This window comes from Morus notabilis, unplaced genomic scaffold (assembly GCF_000414095.1).
Source record: "Morus notabilis unplaced genomic scaffold, ASM41409v2 Scaffold35, whole genome shotgun sequence".
Taxonomy (NCBI): Eukaryota; Viridiplantae; Streptophyta; class Magnoliopsida; order Rosales; family Moraceae; genus Morus; species Morus notabilis.
Genome location: NW_010361505.1, coordinates 873,822 through 894,246, shown reverse-complemented (window position 1 = coordinate 894,246; position 20,425 = coordinate 873,822). Strand labels below are relative to the sequence as shown.

The 20,425-nt window shown below is 38.8% G+C and overlaps 1 protein-coding gene across 1 annotated transcript; it reads left to right on the top strand.

The window, feature by feature from the left end:
• Positions 1 to 5,773: 5,773 nt before the first annotated feature.
• LOC21409499 (protein TIC 22-like, chloroplastic) lies at positions 5,774 to 18,352 on the top strand. Its single transcript, XM_010099664.2, has 7 exons — positions 5,774 to 6,423; positions 6,495 to 6,569; positions 16,309 to 16,365; positions 17,610 to 17,669; positions 17,751 to 17,831; positions 17,916 to 17,951; positions 18,122 to 18,352. Exons 1-7 carry the CDS (start codon positions 5,887 to 5,889, stop codon positions 18,209 to 18,211), a joined length of 936 nt encoding a protein of 311 aa, XP_010097966.1. The 5' UTR covers positions 5,774 to 5,886; the 3' UTR covers positions 18,212 to 18,352.
• Positions 18,353 to 20,425: the final 2,073 nt, after the last annotated feature.

Here is a 20,425-nt window from a genome sequence, read left to right as displayed (position 1 = left end):
CTCACGACAACAAAACTGAAACACGGACTAAAGATAAACTATGCAAAGTGGTAAAGTAACATAAATAACTTACGTTCATGTGATGAATATGTCACGCCCCGGAACAGGAGTCGGTGACGTGGAGCTCGATGAGGGGTTAAACACATAATAATATAGGAAATTCTCAATGAGCCCCACACTTAATTGAAATAATAAATTACAAGATCTTCATTACCGTACATACATGACATGTAAATAAAACATTACAGACATCATCCACAATAGTTGATGTCCTCTTCATGTTCATAATAGTTGAATGTATGATAAGCAAACTAAAAGTCTGAGTTTGTGTTTCAGTTGATGTCCTCTTCATGTTCATGAACGGGTCAGCCATTTATAGTGTTTAGGAAGTCATACTTCCGTAATAATTAGGTTTCCCAAAGTTCTAATCGCATCCAGAGTCGATTTTGCCACATCAGCATGCATTTTACGTTACAACCGGTCGACCAGTGACAGAGACGTTACAACTCACCGGTCGACCTGTCCTTCACAACTGGTCGACCGAACCGGTCAACCTGTGACCAGTCCACCCAATTGGTCGACCTGTCTGCACCGATGAAAGTTATTTTCCTAGTTTTTCGACACAAAAAACTTGCATAAAGCCTTAGTTTTGATTCAAGCAACCCAATAGAGAAATTGCATGATCAAAACAACCATATAATAGTCTTCCCATATTAAACAACTCTTAAAACAATATTTTAACCAATTTATCTAGAATTAATTTGTCAATTAATTCACCTAATAAATCACCCATGAATTAACTTTGAACCTCTTTTACAGAAATAACACAAGTTACCAATGTGTAGAAAATACGCCGTATCATTACAGGAAATTATGTGAGCTAGCAAAGGGACCCGATGGACATATATAAATCAAGCCCTATAATCACAACGCTACTTGTAAACCAACAAGTTCATCTCATGATTATAAAACTCTAGCGCTATTCCACTAAAAGCCTAGAACTGCACTCTAGATTTATATAGCGTATTTACAAAGCTCTGATTAGCTCTAGTCCATGACTCAATATATTAGTGTATCATCCCCATAGGATATCCATAATAGACTTAAGGTCAAGTTCCGTTTTACCTTCCCGATTACATTTATCTTATGTTCCATTATCATACCATCGAAAAAATACTATTCGTACCATTACAAACAGTAAACCATTAGATAACACAGAGTAGTCTAATGGCCAAGCGCTCGTATTTTCCAATCCACTGATAATGCATAAAAGAATATCATTGACTCTTTATAGGAGCTATGGATTTCACTATCTATGAATAACGAATCTACGCATACACGAGTCATACCCCCAATGTACTGGCAAGCGTACCTTTACATAATGTCAGGATGTCTCCCTTTAGTACATCAAAGGATACAAGTCAAACATACGGGTTCATCATCCATCTCAGGATTAAGATGACAACATATAATTCGTCAAAAGTGAATTGTTTTATTCAAACAGAATTATTAATTAAAACAATTCAACTTTGGTCCGATCCAATATAGATTTCACCATTAGAAACTATATCAATGTCTCCACCATGGAGTCCCCCCTCCGATGACCAAGACAAGCCGTCTCCGTTAGGAAGTAGACAACATAACAATCTTAACATGAATAAAGCGCCCAACTTTATTTCCTCGATTGTGGATCATAAGATTTAGACTATCATCTTTAGATTCTTGTCTTCTGCATGTTCTTCACATTACATGCATGACCTAAAGATTTAGAATGACAGTCTCAGACTTTGAGTTTGCTTATTATACATTCAACTATTATGAACATAAAGAGGACAATACATAGATATATGAAATAAACAAATCTTTATTAATAGTCAAAATATCTCAAAGAATATTGTTACATTTATTCCTAAGGGCATAAACGTTAACAAGCTCACTCTGCCCCTATAGACTTTTCAACGGAGTGGAATTGGCACAAACGGAGGTCACCGTTGCGTTCAGTGTGTCGAAATGAGTCAGGGTATGGACTCAGATCTTCGATCGGACGTCAGGAACCTCAAGAACTGAGGCTCACCGGAGTCGGCCATACACCGCGGCACGTGGCGGCGCGTGCGGCAACTCGGCCGGTTGGATGGTAGTGATTCTTCAATACCCACCAGTTTTTGACATCCTGAGTTCAATTGTGGAATCAATTTCACCAAATTCAGTCTCTAATTGCCCAGATCAAACTCAAAAAGGGCGACAAAATCAGGTGACTTTGATCTTAATTCTCTTACTATGGAATCTTGAAACTGGTTGAGGGCTTTCATTTCCCATGATCCTCTGAGCATCTTGATACCAAAATCAGGATGATCCAACAATTAGATCGTCAGAATAACCCTACAACACGACAACGGTGGCGGCGAGCTTGAATCTCTGGCAATCGGTGGTGGAACCTCAAAATTGAGTTGGGGCTTTTGTTCAACGTCCCGTTCTGAGTATAACGAGCCTGATGGTATCGCTCACAACTGCCAGAAAGGCATAGTTCAGCGCTGGTTGGGCTTTCTTCATCTCTTCGAGCTGAGTCCATAGGGACCGGAATCACTCCGATCGGAGGTCGGACGATAAAGTTACGACGGTGAGAAGTTTTGGTGGTTTTTAGAACTTTGGCCGGTGATTGCGGCTTATTCCAGTGGAGTTAGAGGTCGTTCGACATGTCAACATGCTCAGCTCGTTGAGAGCTTTCCGATGGTATGGGCGGTGTCGTGAAACGACACCGAAATCTTATCGGTGGTAGGTGGCTTGTGTGGAGAGAGAGAGAGAGTCAACGTGGTAGAGAGAGAAAGAGAGAAAAAGGAGAAAAAGAAAGAAAAAAAAAAGGAAAAATGGGCTTAGACTTTCTGGGCAAATTTGATAATTAGACTTCAAAGTCTAATTTGAATAGAGTATGGAATGACCCATTATTCATGTTCTGAAAAATTAGTTACCAACACTTAAAACTGTTCGAGGGACAGTAGTGTCAATTTCAAAACAATCATTTTTAGAGGAAAATGTCATTTACGTGATAATTATAACTGAAATTTTTTCACTAATCCAAGATTAATTAACACTAACCATTAGATTAAATTAATTAATCTCAGTTAATTTAACCGGATGTCACACTATCTGTCTTTCTCAGCTGTTTTTATCTCCCTCTCACTCTCTCTCTCAGGCTGTTTCTGGCTGAACAACAAGAAGCAAAAAAAAAAAAAAAAAAAAAAAAAAAAAAAAAAAAAAAAAAAAAAACAAACAAACAACAAAACAGAGAGAAAGACTCTCCAACCGGTTTGAGGTAAAATTTCTTGAGAAACCCACTCTTGTATTTGAATTCTTAGTTTAAGGAAGTATGATTTTTGTTAAGATTTGATGAATTTTAATTTAGGTTTGGATTTGGACAAATTGTGGTTGAATTTAGGGGTTTTCAGTTCTTAAGTATATTGAAGTGTTTGAAAACTGGTTTTAGCAATTTTCCATGGATTTATCTTGAAATCAACTTTAAAATGCGAGTTTTGCTATTGTTCTTGTTGTTTGGCTGCAGCTTGCTGCAGCAAAAGTTGCAGCAAAACCGGAAAAAAAGAAAAGAGAGAAAAACTTTAACTTGAATTATGAAGTTGTTTGTAAATTTTGGATTTGAGTAAAGGCACACTAATAGGAAACAATTATGCATAATTGAACTAGATTCATTTTCGGTTGGGATCTCAATCCTAAAACATTGTTTTGATGACAAAGCTAGCGGCACGATCAAGACGGTTGGACAACGTGAAGTTATCCGTAGATTTGACATCCGAGAGGTAGGATGTTCTTGTCCACATCCTTGTTAGCATGTTTTAAATATGTTTTGCTTATAAAAACACATTTGAAAACATTGAAACCTAAAGAAGAGTTTTATATGATATTTTCTTAAAATGAGATATTTTAAGAAATTATAACTTGCTGATGGCCTAGATCGGGGTATGGAGATCGTATCCTTGGGAGCAGGTCCCAAAACCTATACGGGCCACTACGGTGGTGACATTATGGCCTTGCGATAAAGTAAGTGACTCATCATGAACCACTTACCATAATACGGACATTAGAGACTTACGTTTATTTCCTTTCATTAAAAAGGATATTCGGTTTCAAATGATATATTCGAACCGTGTACTTTCATTTATATATTCAGTTTTAAAAAAATTATATGCTATTGGGTCTTTCGCTAACTTTTCCTATATTCTCAATGTATTAAACTCCTCCAAAGTTAGCAGTTTAGATTCACTGCATGGCATGTGGATGTCAATGGATTGAAGGCACGAGATTCGAAGTGGTTAGTTTATTCTAAATTTGCATTTTTAATTCTGAGTTGTATTTTATTTTTGTATATAAACTATATTGATCGACATTGTCCCAGAGTTAATTTTAAGCTTTATGGATTGTGTTTATAAATTGTTTGTAAAAGAAAGACTCCGAAGCAATATATTTTAATATATAATTTGACATTTATGTATTTATTTTCGTGGTTTTTATTAATCACTCCAGTTTAATTAAGTTAATTTTTTAATTATATCTCAATAATCACAATCTCATCTTTGAGATCGTAACATGGAGATATATGTAGTTAACACTTTTATGCTAAATATATGGGCATGATCCAACATGTATGTATTCTTTTGACGGCCTAACCCACTTTCTCATGCGGTCCACCAAGCTCATATTTCCCGCATTCGGGACCGGGCTTCGTAGCATTAAGCCTTACTACGCTTAGAATCATTCCCATAATTCATTAGAAAAACAAAAACAAAAAAAAAACAAAAGTTTAAATTCGTAATTTTTTCGTTTCAATTCTGATTGAGATATCATTTTTTTTTTCAATGAGATCTTATATTGCATATTTTTTAAAGTAATTTACTCTTAAAAATGTATGAGTCAAGATTTTTACTCTTTATTCTTAATTAATACCCTTTTACTAGTATAGCTATTTAATTAAAAATATTATTAATTAAGACTAAAGGATAAACATCTTGACTCATGTATTTTTAAAAAGTATTTATTTTATTTTTTTAATGTTATTTGCAATAAAATTTTATAAAATTTATTACGAAACTCTAATGTAAAAGCCTACATTTTATTCATACAAGTAAGATTTTATTCAAAATTCAAATTATAATTGATTTACGTATTAAACACCAAATCGCAGTTCAAATCACCATAAATTCAAACCAAATCATATAAGGTGAAATAAACATGACCATTAGAGTATGTTTGATAGGAAAGAAAAGTAGAATGAAGGAAGAAGGTGGAGAGATTTTATGAGGAAAAATGAAATGTAGGTTGTTTGGTAGGAGAGAAAAGAGAAAGGAAGAGAAAATAGAGTGTAAAATAATACATGTGGGCCCCACCATTTTTTTTTTCCACAAGTGGGCAGAAAATGGAATGAAAAATGGGGACAACTCATTAAAGTGAGCAAAATTACTAAATTATCCTTTTCTCCATCGACATTCAAGCAAAAAATTTAAGGGTATAAAAATAATTTACGAGTAAGATTTTTTCTTTCCTCCCAATTTAACTTTCAATATCAAATAAGTGAAAGTAAACTCATTTTCTTTTCATCTTCTCATACCAAACAACATAAAAAAAAATCAATTTCCTTTCCATCATTGTTATTTTTCATTACTTTAATATTTTTTTTCTTATCATATTTTCTTTCCTTCCTACCAAACATAACATTAAAGTGCGGGCCCCACATGTCCGCAGCAAACCTCGAGTGCAGGGCTCCAGGCAGAGCATCTTCGTCTTCATTCTTTCACTTCGCATCAACCACTTCGTCCTAAAACCCAAAATCCCTCACTCCTCACTTCTCCGTTCTCCCTCGTAAAACCAAAAACACAAAAAATGAACTTAACTAATTCCGAGAAAGCTCCCACAACTTTCCCACCTCCCAAACAACCCCAACCCCAACTAAACCTCCAACAAGCCTTCACCACCTTCCAACACAACTGCTCTTCTCTCTTCAACCAAATCTCGCACGACACCAGAACCCACCTCCAATCCACTCTCTCCGACCTCCAATCCCGCACCAAATTCCCTTTCTTCGAACGCTCCTCCAATGGGTCCTCCGGAAAAAAACCGGTTTGGGCTCGAATTTCCCCAACAAATAACGCCCCCCAAATCCCGCGGAATTCTCGCGTTCGCTGCCCTAGAACAGGAATGTCCACGGAGGCGATTGAGGAGCGGTTGGCGGGCGTCCCTGTTTACGCGCTTAGCAACGCCTCCGAGGAATTCGTGTTGGTCTCCGGAGCTTCTTCTGGGAAGTCTCTTGGGCTGTTTTGTTTCAGGAAAGAGGACGCCGAGGCGCTTCTTGATCAGATTGCAAGTATGGACCCAAGAATGCAAGATGGCTCCAAAGTCGTTGCTGTTGCTCTAAATAAGGTTGTTTAGAGAAAAAAGTTTTACTTTTTATTTTTTATTTTTTGGGTCCGATAATTTTTGTTTTTTGGCAGGTTTTTCAGCTCAAGGTTAATGGGGTGTCGTTCCGGTTGATTCCCGAGACTTCTCAAGTGCAGAATGCGCTTAAGGTGAGGAATTTAGAATCATTTCAATGTGCGTATTGATTTTAGCCATTGTTTGTTTCAACCATTCGAATTGTTGTTTAGGATTCAAACCGTAGTTTAGCATTCGAATTGTTGTTTAGGATTCAAACTGTAGTTTAGCATTCAAATTGATGTTTAGTAATTCGAATTATTGTTTAGGATTCAAACCGTAATTTAGAATTCAAATTGATGTTTGGTAAAGGACAATTCAAACTATTACTAATGATTCAAACCCTTAGATTTTAGAACTCACTACCCCTTAAATTCCAACAATCCTAGGGCTTGTTTGGTTTAACAATCCAGGGTTTGAACTATTGTTAGTGATTTGAATTGTCGTTCAATTTTCCCCTTCCAAACACCAATTTGAATCATGAACTAAGGTTTGAATTCTAATTGTTTTTTATAGTGAAAACAGTTCTGATTCTACTTTTTCTCTCTCTCTTCAATTTCAAGCTTAAAAATGTCACAATTTCTTCGTTTTAATTTCGATTAAGATGATTTTTTTAATATGTTCATAATGAAAAGAGGAACAAATCTCGATCCATATTGCATGTTTTTGGTAACACATGGAAGAAAATGAGTGGGAATAATAATTCTCATTGATATTGAATTATTAGTACACCAAAATATATAAGCTATTCTAGGAGAAAGAAGAGGAAACTAATCTAACCAAATAAGGGAAAAAAGTCTTAACGCTATATCCCATAATTCTAGGGATTGTAATAACTTTCCTAATTAAATATATACAAGTTGATTTGTTTCGTATTAATTCGGATATAAAAATTTTACAGTCCAACACTCCCCTTCAAGTTGGGAAGTAGACATCTTCCACTCCCAACTTGGAAGTAATTTCATGCAAAGTTGCACTGTTGAGTCTCTTGGTTAAAACATGTACTAATTGACTCGCTAAAGGCACGTATGACATGCAGATCAGACCTTCTAGCTTTTCTTTGAGGAAGTTTTTGTCAATCTTGATATGCTTCGTTCTGTTATGTTGTGCTGGGTTATGAGCGATGTTCATTGCTGACTTGTTGTCACAGTACAGCCTCATAGGACCTTCCCACTTGATTCTCAAATCATCCAGGATGATCTTTAGCCAAAATAGTTCACACACTCCATCGCCCTGAACTCAGGTTCAACACTAGATCTTGCCACCGCATTTTGCTTTTTACTTCGCCGTGTTACCAAATTTCCTCCAAGAAATGTACAATGACTAGATGTTGATCTCATGTCCACTGATGAACCTGCATAATCTGCGTCTGTATAGGCTTCCAACCTAAGCTCATTATTCCTTTTGAATAGAACTCCTTTTCCTAGGGAGCCTTTTAAGTAGTGAAGTATGCAGTAAGCAGCTTGTAGGTGTCTCTCTTGGGTCATGCATGAACTGACTGATCACGCTTACTGAGTAAGCTATGTCTGGCCAAGTATGAGCAAGATAAATGAGTTTCCCTACCAATCTCTGATACATCTCCCTATCAACAACTGGCTCTTCCTTTGCTTCTCCCAATTTCTTTTTCGGCTCAATAGGTGTAGCTACTGGTTTGCAACCAAGTTTTCCTGTTTCCTTCAAGAGATCCATCATATATTTTTGTTGTGAGATAACAATGCCCTGTCTTGAGTATGAAACTTCAATTCTAAGAAAATATTTTATCAGCCCAAGTTCTTTTATCTTAAATTCCTTGATCAAGGATTGTTTATATTTTGTTTCTCCATCTCATCATTTCCCGTGACAATGATATCATCAACATATACCAGGAGAACTGTCACTCCTCCTGTGGCTGAGTGTTTGACGAAAGGAGTATGATCTCCTTGACTCTTTCTGTATCCTGTTGCTTTCATTAATCTAGAAAATATTCCAAACCAAGCTCTAGGCGATTGCTTTAGTCTGTATAGAGACTTCTTCAGTCTACACACTTTGTTAGATGTACCTTCTCCTTCAAAACCTGGTGGGATGCTCATGTAAATTTCTTCTTCGAGGGCGTCGTGCAAGAAAGCATTCTTTACATCATACTGCTGAAGTTGCCAATTAATATGAGCAGCCAGAGATAACAAGATCCTTACAGTATTCATTTTTTTTCATAGGAGCAAACGTCTCCTAATAATCGACTCCATATGTCTGAGTATAACCTTTAGCAACCAGTCTCGTTTTATATCTTTCAAGGGAACCATCAGCCTTGTTTTTCAAAGTAAAAACCCATTTGCAACCCACTAGATTTTTTCCTTTTGGCTTATCAACAATCTCCCATGTTCTGTTCTTTTCCAATGCATCCATTTCTTCTCTCATAGCATTCCTCCATTTCCCTTTTGACAATGCCTCAGATAAAGTGTTTGGAACAGGAAGTGTTTAGACTCGCAATGAAATTTTTGTGGAGGGGTGAAAAATGGTTAAGTGACACATAGTGGGACAATGGATATAAAGGTCTCTTTGTGCATTCTCTAGTGCCTTTTCTAACAACAATGAGAAGATCAAGATTCTTTTGTGGTGTTTCAACGGATTGTGTATGCAAAGGTAGATCAGGACTTACCACAACTTTATTAGCAGGGCTTGGGATGCATTCTCGGACTTGTGTCAGGTCTGGAACAAATGTTTTTCTCGAGTACACTTGAGGAAATCTAAAAGAGTCGTAAACACAGACAAATGCTGGAGTGACAGGAGTGAACAACTCCTGGAGTGGACACAGTTTCTGGCTCGGAAGTGGATGCTATTTCTAGCTCTAGAGTGGACACAATTTGAGGAACTGGGACAGACTCGGTAGATGGGGCCACGGGTTGTTCAAGACCGAAAGAGAGCTCACAGTCTTTATCTTCCATAGATAAAATCTCCCCCTAAAGATAAGACAGTGAGAAGTATTGTTTGTTTTCAGCAAAGGTGACATCTGCAGATATGTAAAATTTTCTAGAAGGGGGATGATAACTCTTATACCCTTTTCGTGTGGCTGAATAGCCAAAAACCACACATTTGATTGCTTTGGGATCTAATTTCCCTTTGTTTCGACTATGAACATGGACAAAGGATGTACAACTAAAGACTCTAGGAGAGCACGAGATCTCTTGAAAATCCCCATACCTTCCTTTACTCGTATTTGTCGCCATTGTTGATTCTTACTTGTCGCCATAGTTGATTCTTGGTTCCATTAATACAAAATTCTCTTCAATTAGTCATCTTTCTGTGTCAATTACTTTGGAACTTATCAATTGGTATCAGAGCACTTTCCCGGGATGACGAGGAGGACGGATGATCGCGATAAGGAGAGAACGGAGGTGTGCAGGGAGGAATTGTTAAAGGAAGTAGAATCCATGCGTGAAGATCTAGGAAAAATAACTAGGTTGGAGCAAGGGCTCGAGTTGTTGCTGATAAGAATGGATGAGTTGTTGAAACAACGAGTTCCTGAAAATCGGGAGTCTCCTGAAGCGGAAAATGGAATTCCGACGGAACAGACGGCGCCGACGGTAGAAACGGATTACAGGCCAGCGGAATGGCGAGAGGGGGCAGTCGCACGAAATTTTGTACTCGACGGGTGGAGATGCCGGTTTTTGATGGTGAAAATCCAGATGGCTGGATATTTAGGGAGGAACGGTATTTTTCCATGAATAGACTGACGGAAAGAGAGAAACTGGATGTGGCAGTGGTGAGCTTGGAAGGAGAAGCTCTCGCTTGGTTCCAGTGGGAAGATCGGAGACGAGCGGTCCGGGATTGGACGAAGTTGAAACAGATGGTGTTGGAGCGCTTCCGTTCGACACAAGAAGGAACTCTTTGTGAAAAGTTCTTGTCTCTGCACCAGGAGACTACAGTGAGGGAGTATTGCCGGCAGTTTGAGACGTTGGCCGCGCCGCTGGCGGAGATCCCGGAGCAAGTGCTGGAGAGTGCTTTTGTGAATGGCCCGAAACCGGAAGTGAGAGCAGAGGTTAGGATGATGAAACCCAATGGGTTGGGCCGAATAATGGAATTCGCCTAACGGGTGGAGGAGCGTAACCAACTGGTACGCGGGCCAAAGGCCCAAATGTCTTCATTTAATTCCTGGAATAGGAATAGTTCTGTTTCACAAGGGCTTGGGTTGAGGAGTGGATTGTCGTATGGAGGAGGTACAAGAGCAACAAATTCCTCTGTGGCTGTCGGGCGTCCTTCGGGAATTTCTGAGAAGGCCAAAGAGACGACCGGTGGAACGGCGCCGTACCGGAGGCTTACCGACGCAGAGATACAAATGAAGAGGGAGAAGGGGCTGTGTTACCGTTGTGACGGTAAGTACTCCTTTGGACACCGTTGCCCTAACCGGGAATTGCAGGTGCTTCTTGTACGTGAAGAAGAGGAGATTGCAGAGGAGCAGGAAGAAAAAGCTCAGCCAGGGGTGGATGAAGAAGTTGTAGAATTGCCCCTCAATTCGGTGGTCGGACTCACATCGCCGAAGATCATGAAACTTAAAGGAGTGCTGCGGGGACAAGAGGTAACAGTTTTGGTAGATAGTGGAGCCACGCATAATTTCATTTCTGTTGATTTAGTGAGAAAAATGGAATTGTCAGTAGATAAAACTGGAGATTATGGGGTGATTATGGGAACAGGGTTGTCGGTTAAGGGGGAAGGCGTTTGCAGGGGAATTGTGGTATCCTTGCAAGACATAGAGGTGGTGGAGGATTTTCTGCCCCTAGAGTTAGGGAGTTCAGACGTAATTTTAGGAATTCAGTGGCTAGAGACCCTCGGAAATATGACGGTGAATTGGAAAAATCTCACGATGAAATTTATGGTGGGAAACCGACATGTGACCTTGAAAGGAGACCCTGGGTTGAATAGGACTTCAATGTCTTTAAAGGCTTTGCAGTGGGCGTTTGACCAAGAAGGGCAAGGGTTATGGCTTGAATGGAACCACGTGGAATTGGGAACCTTAGAAGGTCATTGCAAAATACCGGATGAATTGTCAGGGGTGCTGGACCGGAGAGCATCTGCTTTTGAAATGCCACCAGAATTGCCTCCGGAGCGCGCAAAAGACCATGCAATCGTACTTAAGACAGGGACTTCTCTGATTAGTGTCCGACCTTATCGATATCCGCAGGTCCAAAAGGAAGAAATCGAGAAGTTGGTTGGAGAGATGTTGGCCGCAGGGATTATTTGACCTAGTGTGAGTCCATATTCTAGTCCCGTGCTTTTGGTCAAAAAGAAAGACGGGAGTTGGCGGTTTTGCATGGACTATCAGGCTTTAAATAAGGAGACGGTGCCAGATCGTTTTCCTATTCCCATCATTGAGGAACTACTCGATGAGCTTCACGGAGCGGCCATTTTTTCCAAGATCGACCTTAAGTCGGGTTATCATATTAGAGTCAAACCTGAGGATGTGCCCAAAACTGCTTTTCGCACACATGAGGGACACTATGAGTTTTTGGTAATGCCATTTGGACTCACAAATGCCCCCGCAACTTTCCAATCACTAATGAATGAGGTGTTGCGAGTATTCCTCTGTAAGTTTGTCTTAGTTTTCTTCGATGACATACTTGTCTATAGCCGGACTTTGGAGAAATATGTACGTCATCTGGACCAAGTGTTGGCGGTTTTACAACAGCACAAGCTTTTCGCTAATGCGAAAAAGTGCAGTTTCAGCCAGCAGTCCTTGGAGTACTTAGGACATATTGTCTCGTGTAAGGGAGTGTCAGCCGACCAAACCAAGATTGACGCAATGCTGAAGTGGCCAACACCCACGACGCTACGTGATTTGCGTGGGTTTTTGGGGTTGACAGGGTATTATAGAAAATTTGTTGTTGGATATGGCCACATAGCAGGACCATTGACAAAGTTGCTCCGGAAGGATGGATTCCATTGGAATGAGGAAGCGGATAGGGCCTTTGTTTGCTTAAAAAGTGCTATGTCTTCTGTGCCGGTTTTAGCTCTTCCAAACTTCACAAAACCTTTCGTGCTCGAAACGGATGCTTCAGGGTTTGGTGTGGGAGCGGTATTAATGCAAAACCATCAATCAATTGCATATTTCAACCAAGCTCTGTCGTTGCGGGCTCAGGGGAAGTCAGTTTATGAGAGGGAGTTGATGGCCATTGTGTTGGCGGTGCAAAAGTGGCGGCCGTATTTGCTAGGATGACATTTTGTGATTCGCACTGACTAGCGGAGCCTTAAGTATCTTTTGGAACAACGTCTCATGAGTGTTGAGCACCAAAAGTGGTTTACTAAGTTGTTGGGATATGATTTTGAAATTCAGTTCAAACCGGGGCTAGAAAACCGAGCCGCAGATGCTCTATCGCGTGTTGTGCATTCACCGGAATTGTGTGCCTTGTCGGGATCCTCTATCGTGAATACACAGGAGTTACAACAACAAGTTTTGCAAGATGAGCAACTGGGACAAATTGTCTCCGCATTGCAATTCCAGCCTGAAGCCCATCCGGGTTATTCTCTAGTGCAGGGGCGGTTAATGTATGGTGGTCGGATGGTCGTTCCTTGGAGTTTGCCTTTCATTCCTAGGCTGCTTCACGCTTATCATGATGGGGTGATGAGGGGTCATTCGGGGGTCCTTAAGACTTACCGCCGCTTGGCAGTGGATTGGTTTTGGCCGGGAATGAAGAAGGATATCACTTCATATGTGGCTGCGTGTGATGTATGCCAGCGCTGCAAGGCCTCCACATTAGCGCCTAGTGGCCTACTACAGCCATTGTCCATTCCGGACTAGGTATGGGAGGACATTTCAATGGATTTTATTGAAGGGTTGCCACGTTTGGAAGGCTTCGACATGATTCTAGTGGTGGTGGATAGGCTTAGCAAATATGGGCATTTCATAGCTTTGAAGCATCCCCTCTCGGCTGAAATGGTGGCTAGGATTTTCATACGTGAGGTGATTTGCCTCCATGGGGTGGCGCGTACAATTGTGACTGACCGTGATCGAATATTCCTTAGCATTTTTGGACGGAGCTTCACAAGCAAATGGGAACTACCCTCGCACGTAGTACCGCTTATCATCCTCAGACGGACGGACAAACAGAGGTGGTAAACCGGCGTGTTGAAACTTATTTGCGTTGTTTTCCCTCGGACAAACTAGGAAAATGGCACCGGTGGTTAGCATGGTCGGAATATTGGTATAACACTTCATTTCATACCTCGGCATGCACTACTCCGTTTCAAGTGGTATATGGCCGTGCTCCACCTCCATTGTTGCGTTATGGCTTCAGGGCGTCGGCGATAGACTCGGTGGAGCAGCAGTTACAGGAGCGGGATGCCATGCTGGACTTACTTAAGTCTCTTCTGCTTCGCGCTCAACAGCGAATGAAAGTGGTGGCTGATGGTAAACGTCGGGATGTGCAGCATGCGGTTGGTGATTTGGTGTACCTTAAATTGCGCCCTTATCGTCAGGTGTCTTTAGCTCGGCGCCGGAATGAGAAGTTGAGCCCCCGTTTCTATGGTCCCTATGCTATCACTGCCCGAGCGGGGCTTGTGGCGTAATGCCTTCGATTGCCGGAGGAGGCTGCCATTCATCCGGTCTTTCATGTTTCCCAACTGCGTCGTGCCCTGGGTCAAGGACAGGCCGTGTCTTCAATTCCTCTTCAACTTTCTGGAGATTTGGAGCTGCAGGTAGCACCGGAGGCTGTGTTGGGGGTGCGCCAACGTGTTACAGGGGGTCATGCTGAGTCGGAGGTCTTGATCCGTTAGGAGCACCTTTCGGCCCATGAGGCGACCTAGGAGTCTTATGAGGCTATCGATCGCCAGTTTCCTCATTTTCACCTTGAGGACAAGGTGAGTCTTTGGGGCGGGAGTAGAGAAGGAAATTCTGTCCAACTTCCGTGGTCATGGAGTTTATTAGCCATGACATAACCATGTGATTTTCTGTTTTCCACGTACGATACTTGGGATTTGTTGTCGCCAGAACAGGAACCTCACCGGTGAGATACTCATCTTTTCCTCTGCCAGATACATATATGAGGACGGATTGTGACCACTGAAGGAAATTGTGGCTACTGAGTTTGTGACTGGTAACAGGAAGAGGTGAGTTTTCGATGATATTGGCTGAGGGATTATCAGCGTTGATGGCTGGGGAATTATGCTCGGGTTTTGACTGGACTTCCGAGGAACTGGTTTGGGTATTCATGCCTTATTTTGTCATGATGAGAGATTGACGATAGAGTGGATTAGGGTTTTGAATCCGGCTCTGATACCATGAGAATTTCGGTGAAGAGAAATTCAAGGAAATACAACCCTAATATTTATACTTGAGTGGCCGGCATCCCAGTCCACTTATTCTAGGAAAATAAAAGGAGAATCCCACAAAGTTAGGAATCTCAACAAACTAGGTAAGTAACTAAATTAGGAATCAGTCAAGTCAATAACTAATCCTATTTATTAGGAAACTAAATAAGAAATCCTAATTTATCAGATTACACAAATAACACTATACTAATCTATATAACCTAATCGGCTCCTTTCTACAGGTTCTTGTTACAAAGAGACTGGTTTCTGTTACAAAGAGACTCGAGGGGGAGCCCTTGCAAATTGGAAGTGTTTGGAATAAAGAGATTATTGACTTTAAGATATGTTAATGTATAAAATTATTGTTGACCTACGTCTTAATAATTTAAGTTTTTGAGATGGATTGGTAAACTAACATTCTTGATTTTTGCTTTAAATACAACTCTTTCAATCTGACATTGTGAAGAATGAAACAGTCTAGAAACACGGAAAATGAAGTTGGCAAACATAAAGAAATACCATGCTATCCGTATATCTCAGTCTGTGGGTCCAAATGCTTCCTATTCTTAACACAAGCAAGAAGCATGAAGCAATAAGAAAGCAAGATCAAAGATGAATTAGCTCTATTTTTATGTTTCTTGATGGTGATAAATTGTTGTTTAGTGCTCCGTTATGAACTCAAAATCTCAAACTATTCATAAATCCTTATTTTATGTCTCATTTTGCTAAGTAATTGGGATTTATTGTGTAGTCTCTTAGGCTCTGTCTGATGTGCAGGTTTTGGTTACATTGGATAGCATTGCTAGTTAATTCATAGATGTCAGTCCTTTCCAATGCCATTCAATCATTCACATGAATAAAGAGCTCCTAGTTTTTAGCATTTTCTTGTGTAAATATATTGGTCTTATTGGGACTTTATGCACTAAAATCCTTTTTACCAATTAAAGTATTTTAGTTGATATACTCCCAAGGGGGCACTCGTGGATCCCTTCGATTAGTCATGGCAATGTCTTGGACACCACGGTTATCAAAAAAAAAAAAAATCCTTTTATGCGTATGGATATTCTTCCAAATAACAAAAAAGCAATTTTTAGAGCTCCTTTCAAACAAATGTGCTCTTGGAATTGTGTGTGATTCATCTTTATAATTAAGGCCTTGTTCATTTTACCGATTCGAGTTTTCAGTTTTAGGTTTTTACAGTTAAAAGCTCTCAGAAAATGTCACATCTTACTTTTTCTACTATAGTTAAAAGCTTTCAAAAAATATCACATTTCAGTTCGAATTGAAAACTCAAATCCGTGAAGCGAACGAGGCTTAAGTTTGATGGCACGGAAACCTTAATTCCACCCACCATTTAAATAGAATGTGATTCCATAAAGTGGACGCTTACCTCTTTTGGGGACCGAGCATACATAATTACCGTTTATGGCACTTTAACAGAAAAAAATCATCCTTCTCTATCCCAAATGGAGTGGCTTTGTTAAACAGCTTTAGTATGCAAAAGCAAGCAAAATCAGATTATCAATAACCAATATTTTTATCTGCTTATTTTGTCAGGAGAGAGAGAAGGCTGGTTTTTCTGATGATGGCTTCCCTGGTGTTCCGGTTTTCCAGGTTCTTGCTTCTCTTCCTAATCTTATATAGCATATTTGGTTTTCCTTGTACTCATATTGCGTTTGTTGCATGTAAAACTGTGCTATTGTTACCTGCTGGTGATCTGCAGTTACTTTTGAGTGGACATGTTTTCTAACGATTAACAAAGTGAAAGTTTATTGATCATAAAATTTCCATTTAACATCTTCCATCTTTCACGATTATAGGCAGCAAATCACCATAGTCCTGCATTTTATTCGTTCATGGAGAAGCTTATGAGAAATAAGCAACGATGAATTGGATTTCCTTTTTCAATTGACAAATTGTCTCTAATGCATTTAAAGTCGGAAATGGAATTTGGTTGAGGGACGAAGTGAAGGTATCTATCTTAATGGAACCAAGACGATGTTATGAATTTTCACGAGTATGAAAGTGCAGCATTTTCTTTTTAGTTCTAATATTTACTAGGTGATGATTCTACATATCTTTTGAACTATGGGACAAAGATTAAGATTTTAACGAGTGATGACTAATAAAACTGAGTTTTCTGTGCATTTACTGATAGAGCTACAGAGTGAACCCTTTTTTTGTGTGAACATGGAGCCATCTTGCCATTAATACAATCTTAAAAATATTATGCGTCGATAATACCATGCTATTTTTTCTATTTTAAGGGTCCGTTTGGTTGATGGGTTTAAACCATGGTTCATGATTCCGACATTTGAAATTCAAATTTTTTGTGAGAGGAACACACTGTACTAGAACTAAGAACCATGGTACCCTAAGTCTCCAGTAATCTGTTCTCCTGAATCACATGTTCCCAAATGGTTCTAATTTGACATTTACATGACCATTCAGAAAAAAGGGGCTTTTAGTTAAACTTGAGAACTTAAGCTCATAATAGGTTTTCTTTCTCAACCACCATGCGTGGTTCATGCACACTTGTTTTGGTAGTGTATCATCAAAGAAACGTGGAATCTAGACTGCAAGCTCACCCACGTGATAGTGTGAGCTTATAAACCCACCCGATTGATGATCATCTCTGATCTGATCATAACAACTCTTTTGGCCATGGCTTTAGGCTCAATTATCATGTTTCTGGGGACTTTTAAGGGCCTTGAGCTTTCACATCCTTCTTTCATACCAGCCAGTTTTTCGGTGGTCTTGTGTTGTTTTCATTCTTGGACATCCACCTCCATCCTTAGCTTCTTGGTTCTTGCATGAGTTTCTGGCTAAGGTATTAACTTGTCTAAACATTTAAACAGTCAAGGAGCTTGATTCTAAGGAGCCAAAACAAGAGCTACCGTCCGGCATTTTTCAGGAAGGTTAGTACATAATTGCCTTCTTGAGATGCATTGTTCTAGTTTCTCCTTGCACTATGATCATGATTTTCTTATTCTTTGAAGGAGGATTTGGAAAAATCGTTGCTAAGGGCTTCTCGTGATCAGGGTCGAATGAACCCTGGCTTCAGGCCAGGGGAGATTGAGGTACAAATTTAGATTCCTGCAGCTCCTCAGTTTCTGTTGCAGAGCCTTTCTTTGTGTAGACTCATTTTTTATCTTCTTTTCCAGGTTGCTGTTCTCGAGGATGTAATAAGGAAGATGAAGGTGAGAATCTTTGCACTTTAATGTTCTCTTTTTTTTTTTTAAATGCAAGAAAAAAAATATCAAAAATGCAAAATTTTTTTCGAGGTTCGTTTTGAGACATTTTTGAATTAGGATTTGTTTCCTTATAAAATGTATGATATGAAAAGTAACAAGAAAAACAATTATTGCAGGAAAGTTCTGCCTCAAAGTGGGGCGATGTTGTTTTCATTCCTCCTGGATTCGATGTCGCAACTGATCCTACTGATGAAGACAGCAAATGAGTAGGCAATGACATCTTTCTGTGTTTTTGCACTTTGAGATCGTACATACAAAGATCCGAGTTAGAGAGTATATTTCATGTAGCTATTTAGCCAACTACAATGCATTCACAGTTTTTCAAGCAATACAAAAATTTCTTCCCCCATTTCTCTTCCTATCTAGCAGTGAATTCTTTCAGTTTCCTGGGAAGATGATTTTCTTTGCATCTCTATGGGTCGGTGTTGAAAATTGTATGGTGTAGCTTATAACCATCAATCATTTGAAAGTTGTAGGGTCCTAAGTCAAAATTATTGATGGGAAAATATTGCAGAGTTTTGCTAGGGTAAGTTTTGGATTCGAGTCTGATAATAAAGCTGGTTTGGATGATTTCAGGGATATCCCAAAATAATAATAATAATAATAATAATAAAATCATTTTGGGGATATGCAAGTAACGATTTGTTCTTTTCCCCTTCAGTTTGAGGCATGAAGATTCTAACTTGATCAAGGCTCCTTCTATTTTATTTTATTTTTTAACTGATGAGAGAAGCAGGAGCCACCCATGAACTTTTTTTTTTAATTATTTTTTTATATTTAATTTGTATATAATACTTTATAAAAATTGTATTTTTTGTCCCCAAAATTCTACATCTTATTTTCCCCGTTTCATTAGTTTAGTCATACTGCTGCCTCACACCTGACTAATTTTCTTGACTCTGCCCCTGTGGAAGGACTGATATTTGGCGTAGCTAGCATTGTACAATCATTTGATGAAGTATCATCTAACCACTTTTACATTTATCATTGGTTCCAAACAAAGCCAAACAATAGAAGAAATTAAAAAAAAATAAAAAGATAAAAGAAAAGGGATTCCTGTTGCAATGAAATTCTACTATTAGGTTGGCACCCTGTTTGAAAAGAATTGTAAGGCAGCTTGTGGAGGGTTTCTTTCTCTGTTTCTTTACCCCCTTTTTTTTTTCCTTATAGGAAAATGCCCATAAAAAAGATTCCAATAACAGCGAGAACCCCATAACCCAGTTCTATCTCTCTCTCTCTCCCTGGCCTCAATCAGAGGAGTGGATATGCTTTGGGATATAACATTGATAATAGATGGTTCTCGTGCATAAGTTTCATTTGATAATTCTGTAATGTTACTCTAGAAAATGTCTTGGCAGAAGAAGAGCAGGGAAAAAAATATTCATCCTTGAATTTTCATCATTTTATATACATATATTTATGAATATTTTATGAATATTAAATAAGAATTTCATGATTATTTATGTGACCTTAAATATTGTATGTAAGTGTTATATGCAAGAAGATAATGCTTAAGGAAAATAATAAAAAAAGATGTTCGTAATGAATTTAATTGAAATTCATAATTTTTAATTAATACATGTCATTCCCATTTTAAAATGGAACGGTGTTATCTGCACTGTTAATATGGTAAAATATTGAATGAGTGTATTACGCATAATGAGATTATGTGGAACATGGACACAGACACAATATGAATTTTTGATAATTTTTGTTAAGTATAGAAATTCTAATTGAGTTTACCGATAGTCATATAAAGAATGATATTAATCTTGAGTTCTTAGCAGACTCCTATTTATGAATTTGTATCTTTTGATTTACTCGGTACGAATTCTGAGATCCTTAATCCTATTCCTTGTATTTTGGAGACATGATGAAGTGGGCTGCCGGGAATGTTATCATACAAGATGGAATCCATTCCTTCTTGAGAAAGAAGTAGATAAATAATTCCCTTCTAGTGTTGATTTGGTACTTGGATTAGTAAGAGCGCTCTGATTAATGAATGTGTTTTATGAATCATTGTCCATTAGAGTATCAATGGCACTCAAGGATAAAGTTATAATTAAAGAGGTTAACGGATTTTACATAGCTCTAATTATGAATTATTTATGGATGATCGATCTATATGCAATGACTATATCAAATGGACACTTCACAGTTTAGAAGTAATTTATGTTTATAATTACGAGAGTACAATTCCAAGTTTATAGTGGAGTAACTATTGGAATTAATAGAATTAATTAATTAATTAAAGTATTTGATTAATTATTAATTTTATTGGAGCTCAGAATTATAGGTTCATGAATCCCCGCGTCATCCTTGTAATTCCACAAGACACAAAGGAGAAAATGAAAATTTTAGAATTCTGGAATTGTAAAATAAAACACTCAAGGATAATTAATTGAGAATTAAATACAAAT

Bases quoted from the DNA above. Each gene is read 5' to 3' on its own strand.
- LOC21409499 (XM_010099664.2), top strand. From the start codon at position 5,887: ATGAACTTAACTAATTCCGAGAAAGCTCCCACAACTTTCCCACCTCCC. The intron at 6,424-6,494 runs GTTGTTTAGAGA...GTTTTTTGGCAG, and splicing joins TTGCTGTTGCTCTAAATAAG to GTTTTTCAGCTCAAGGTTAA. The intron at 17,952-18,121 runs GTGAGAATCTTT...CAATTATTGCAG, and splicing joins ATGTAATAAGGAAGATGAAG to GAAAGTTCTGCCTCAAAGTG.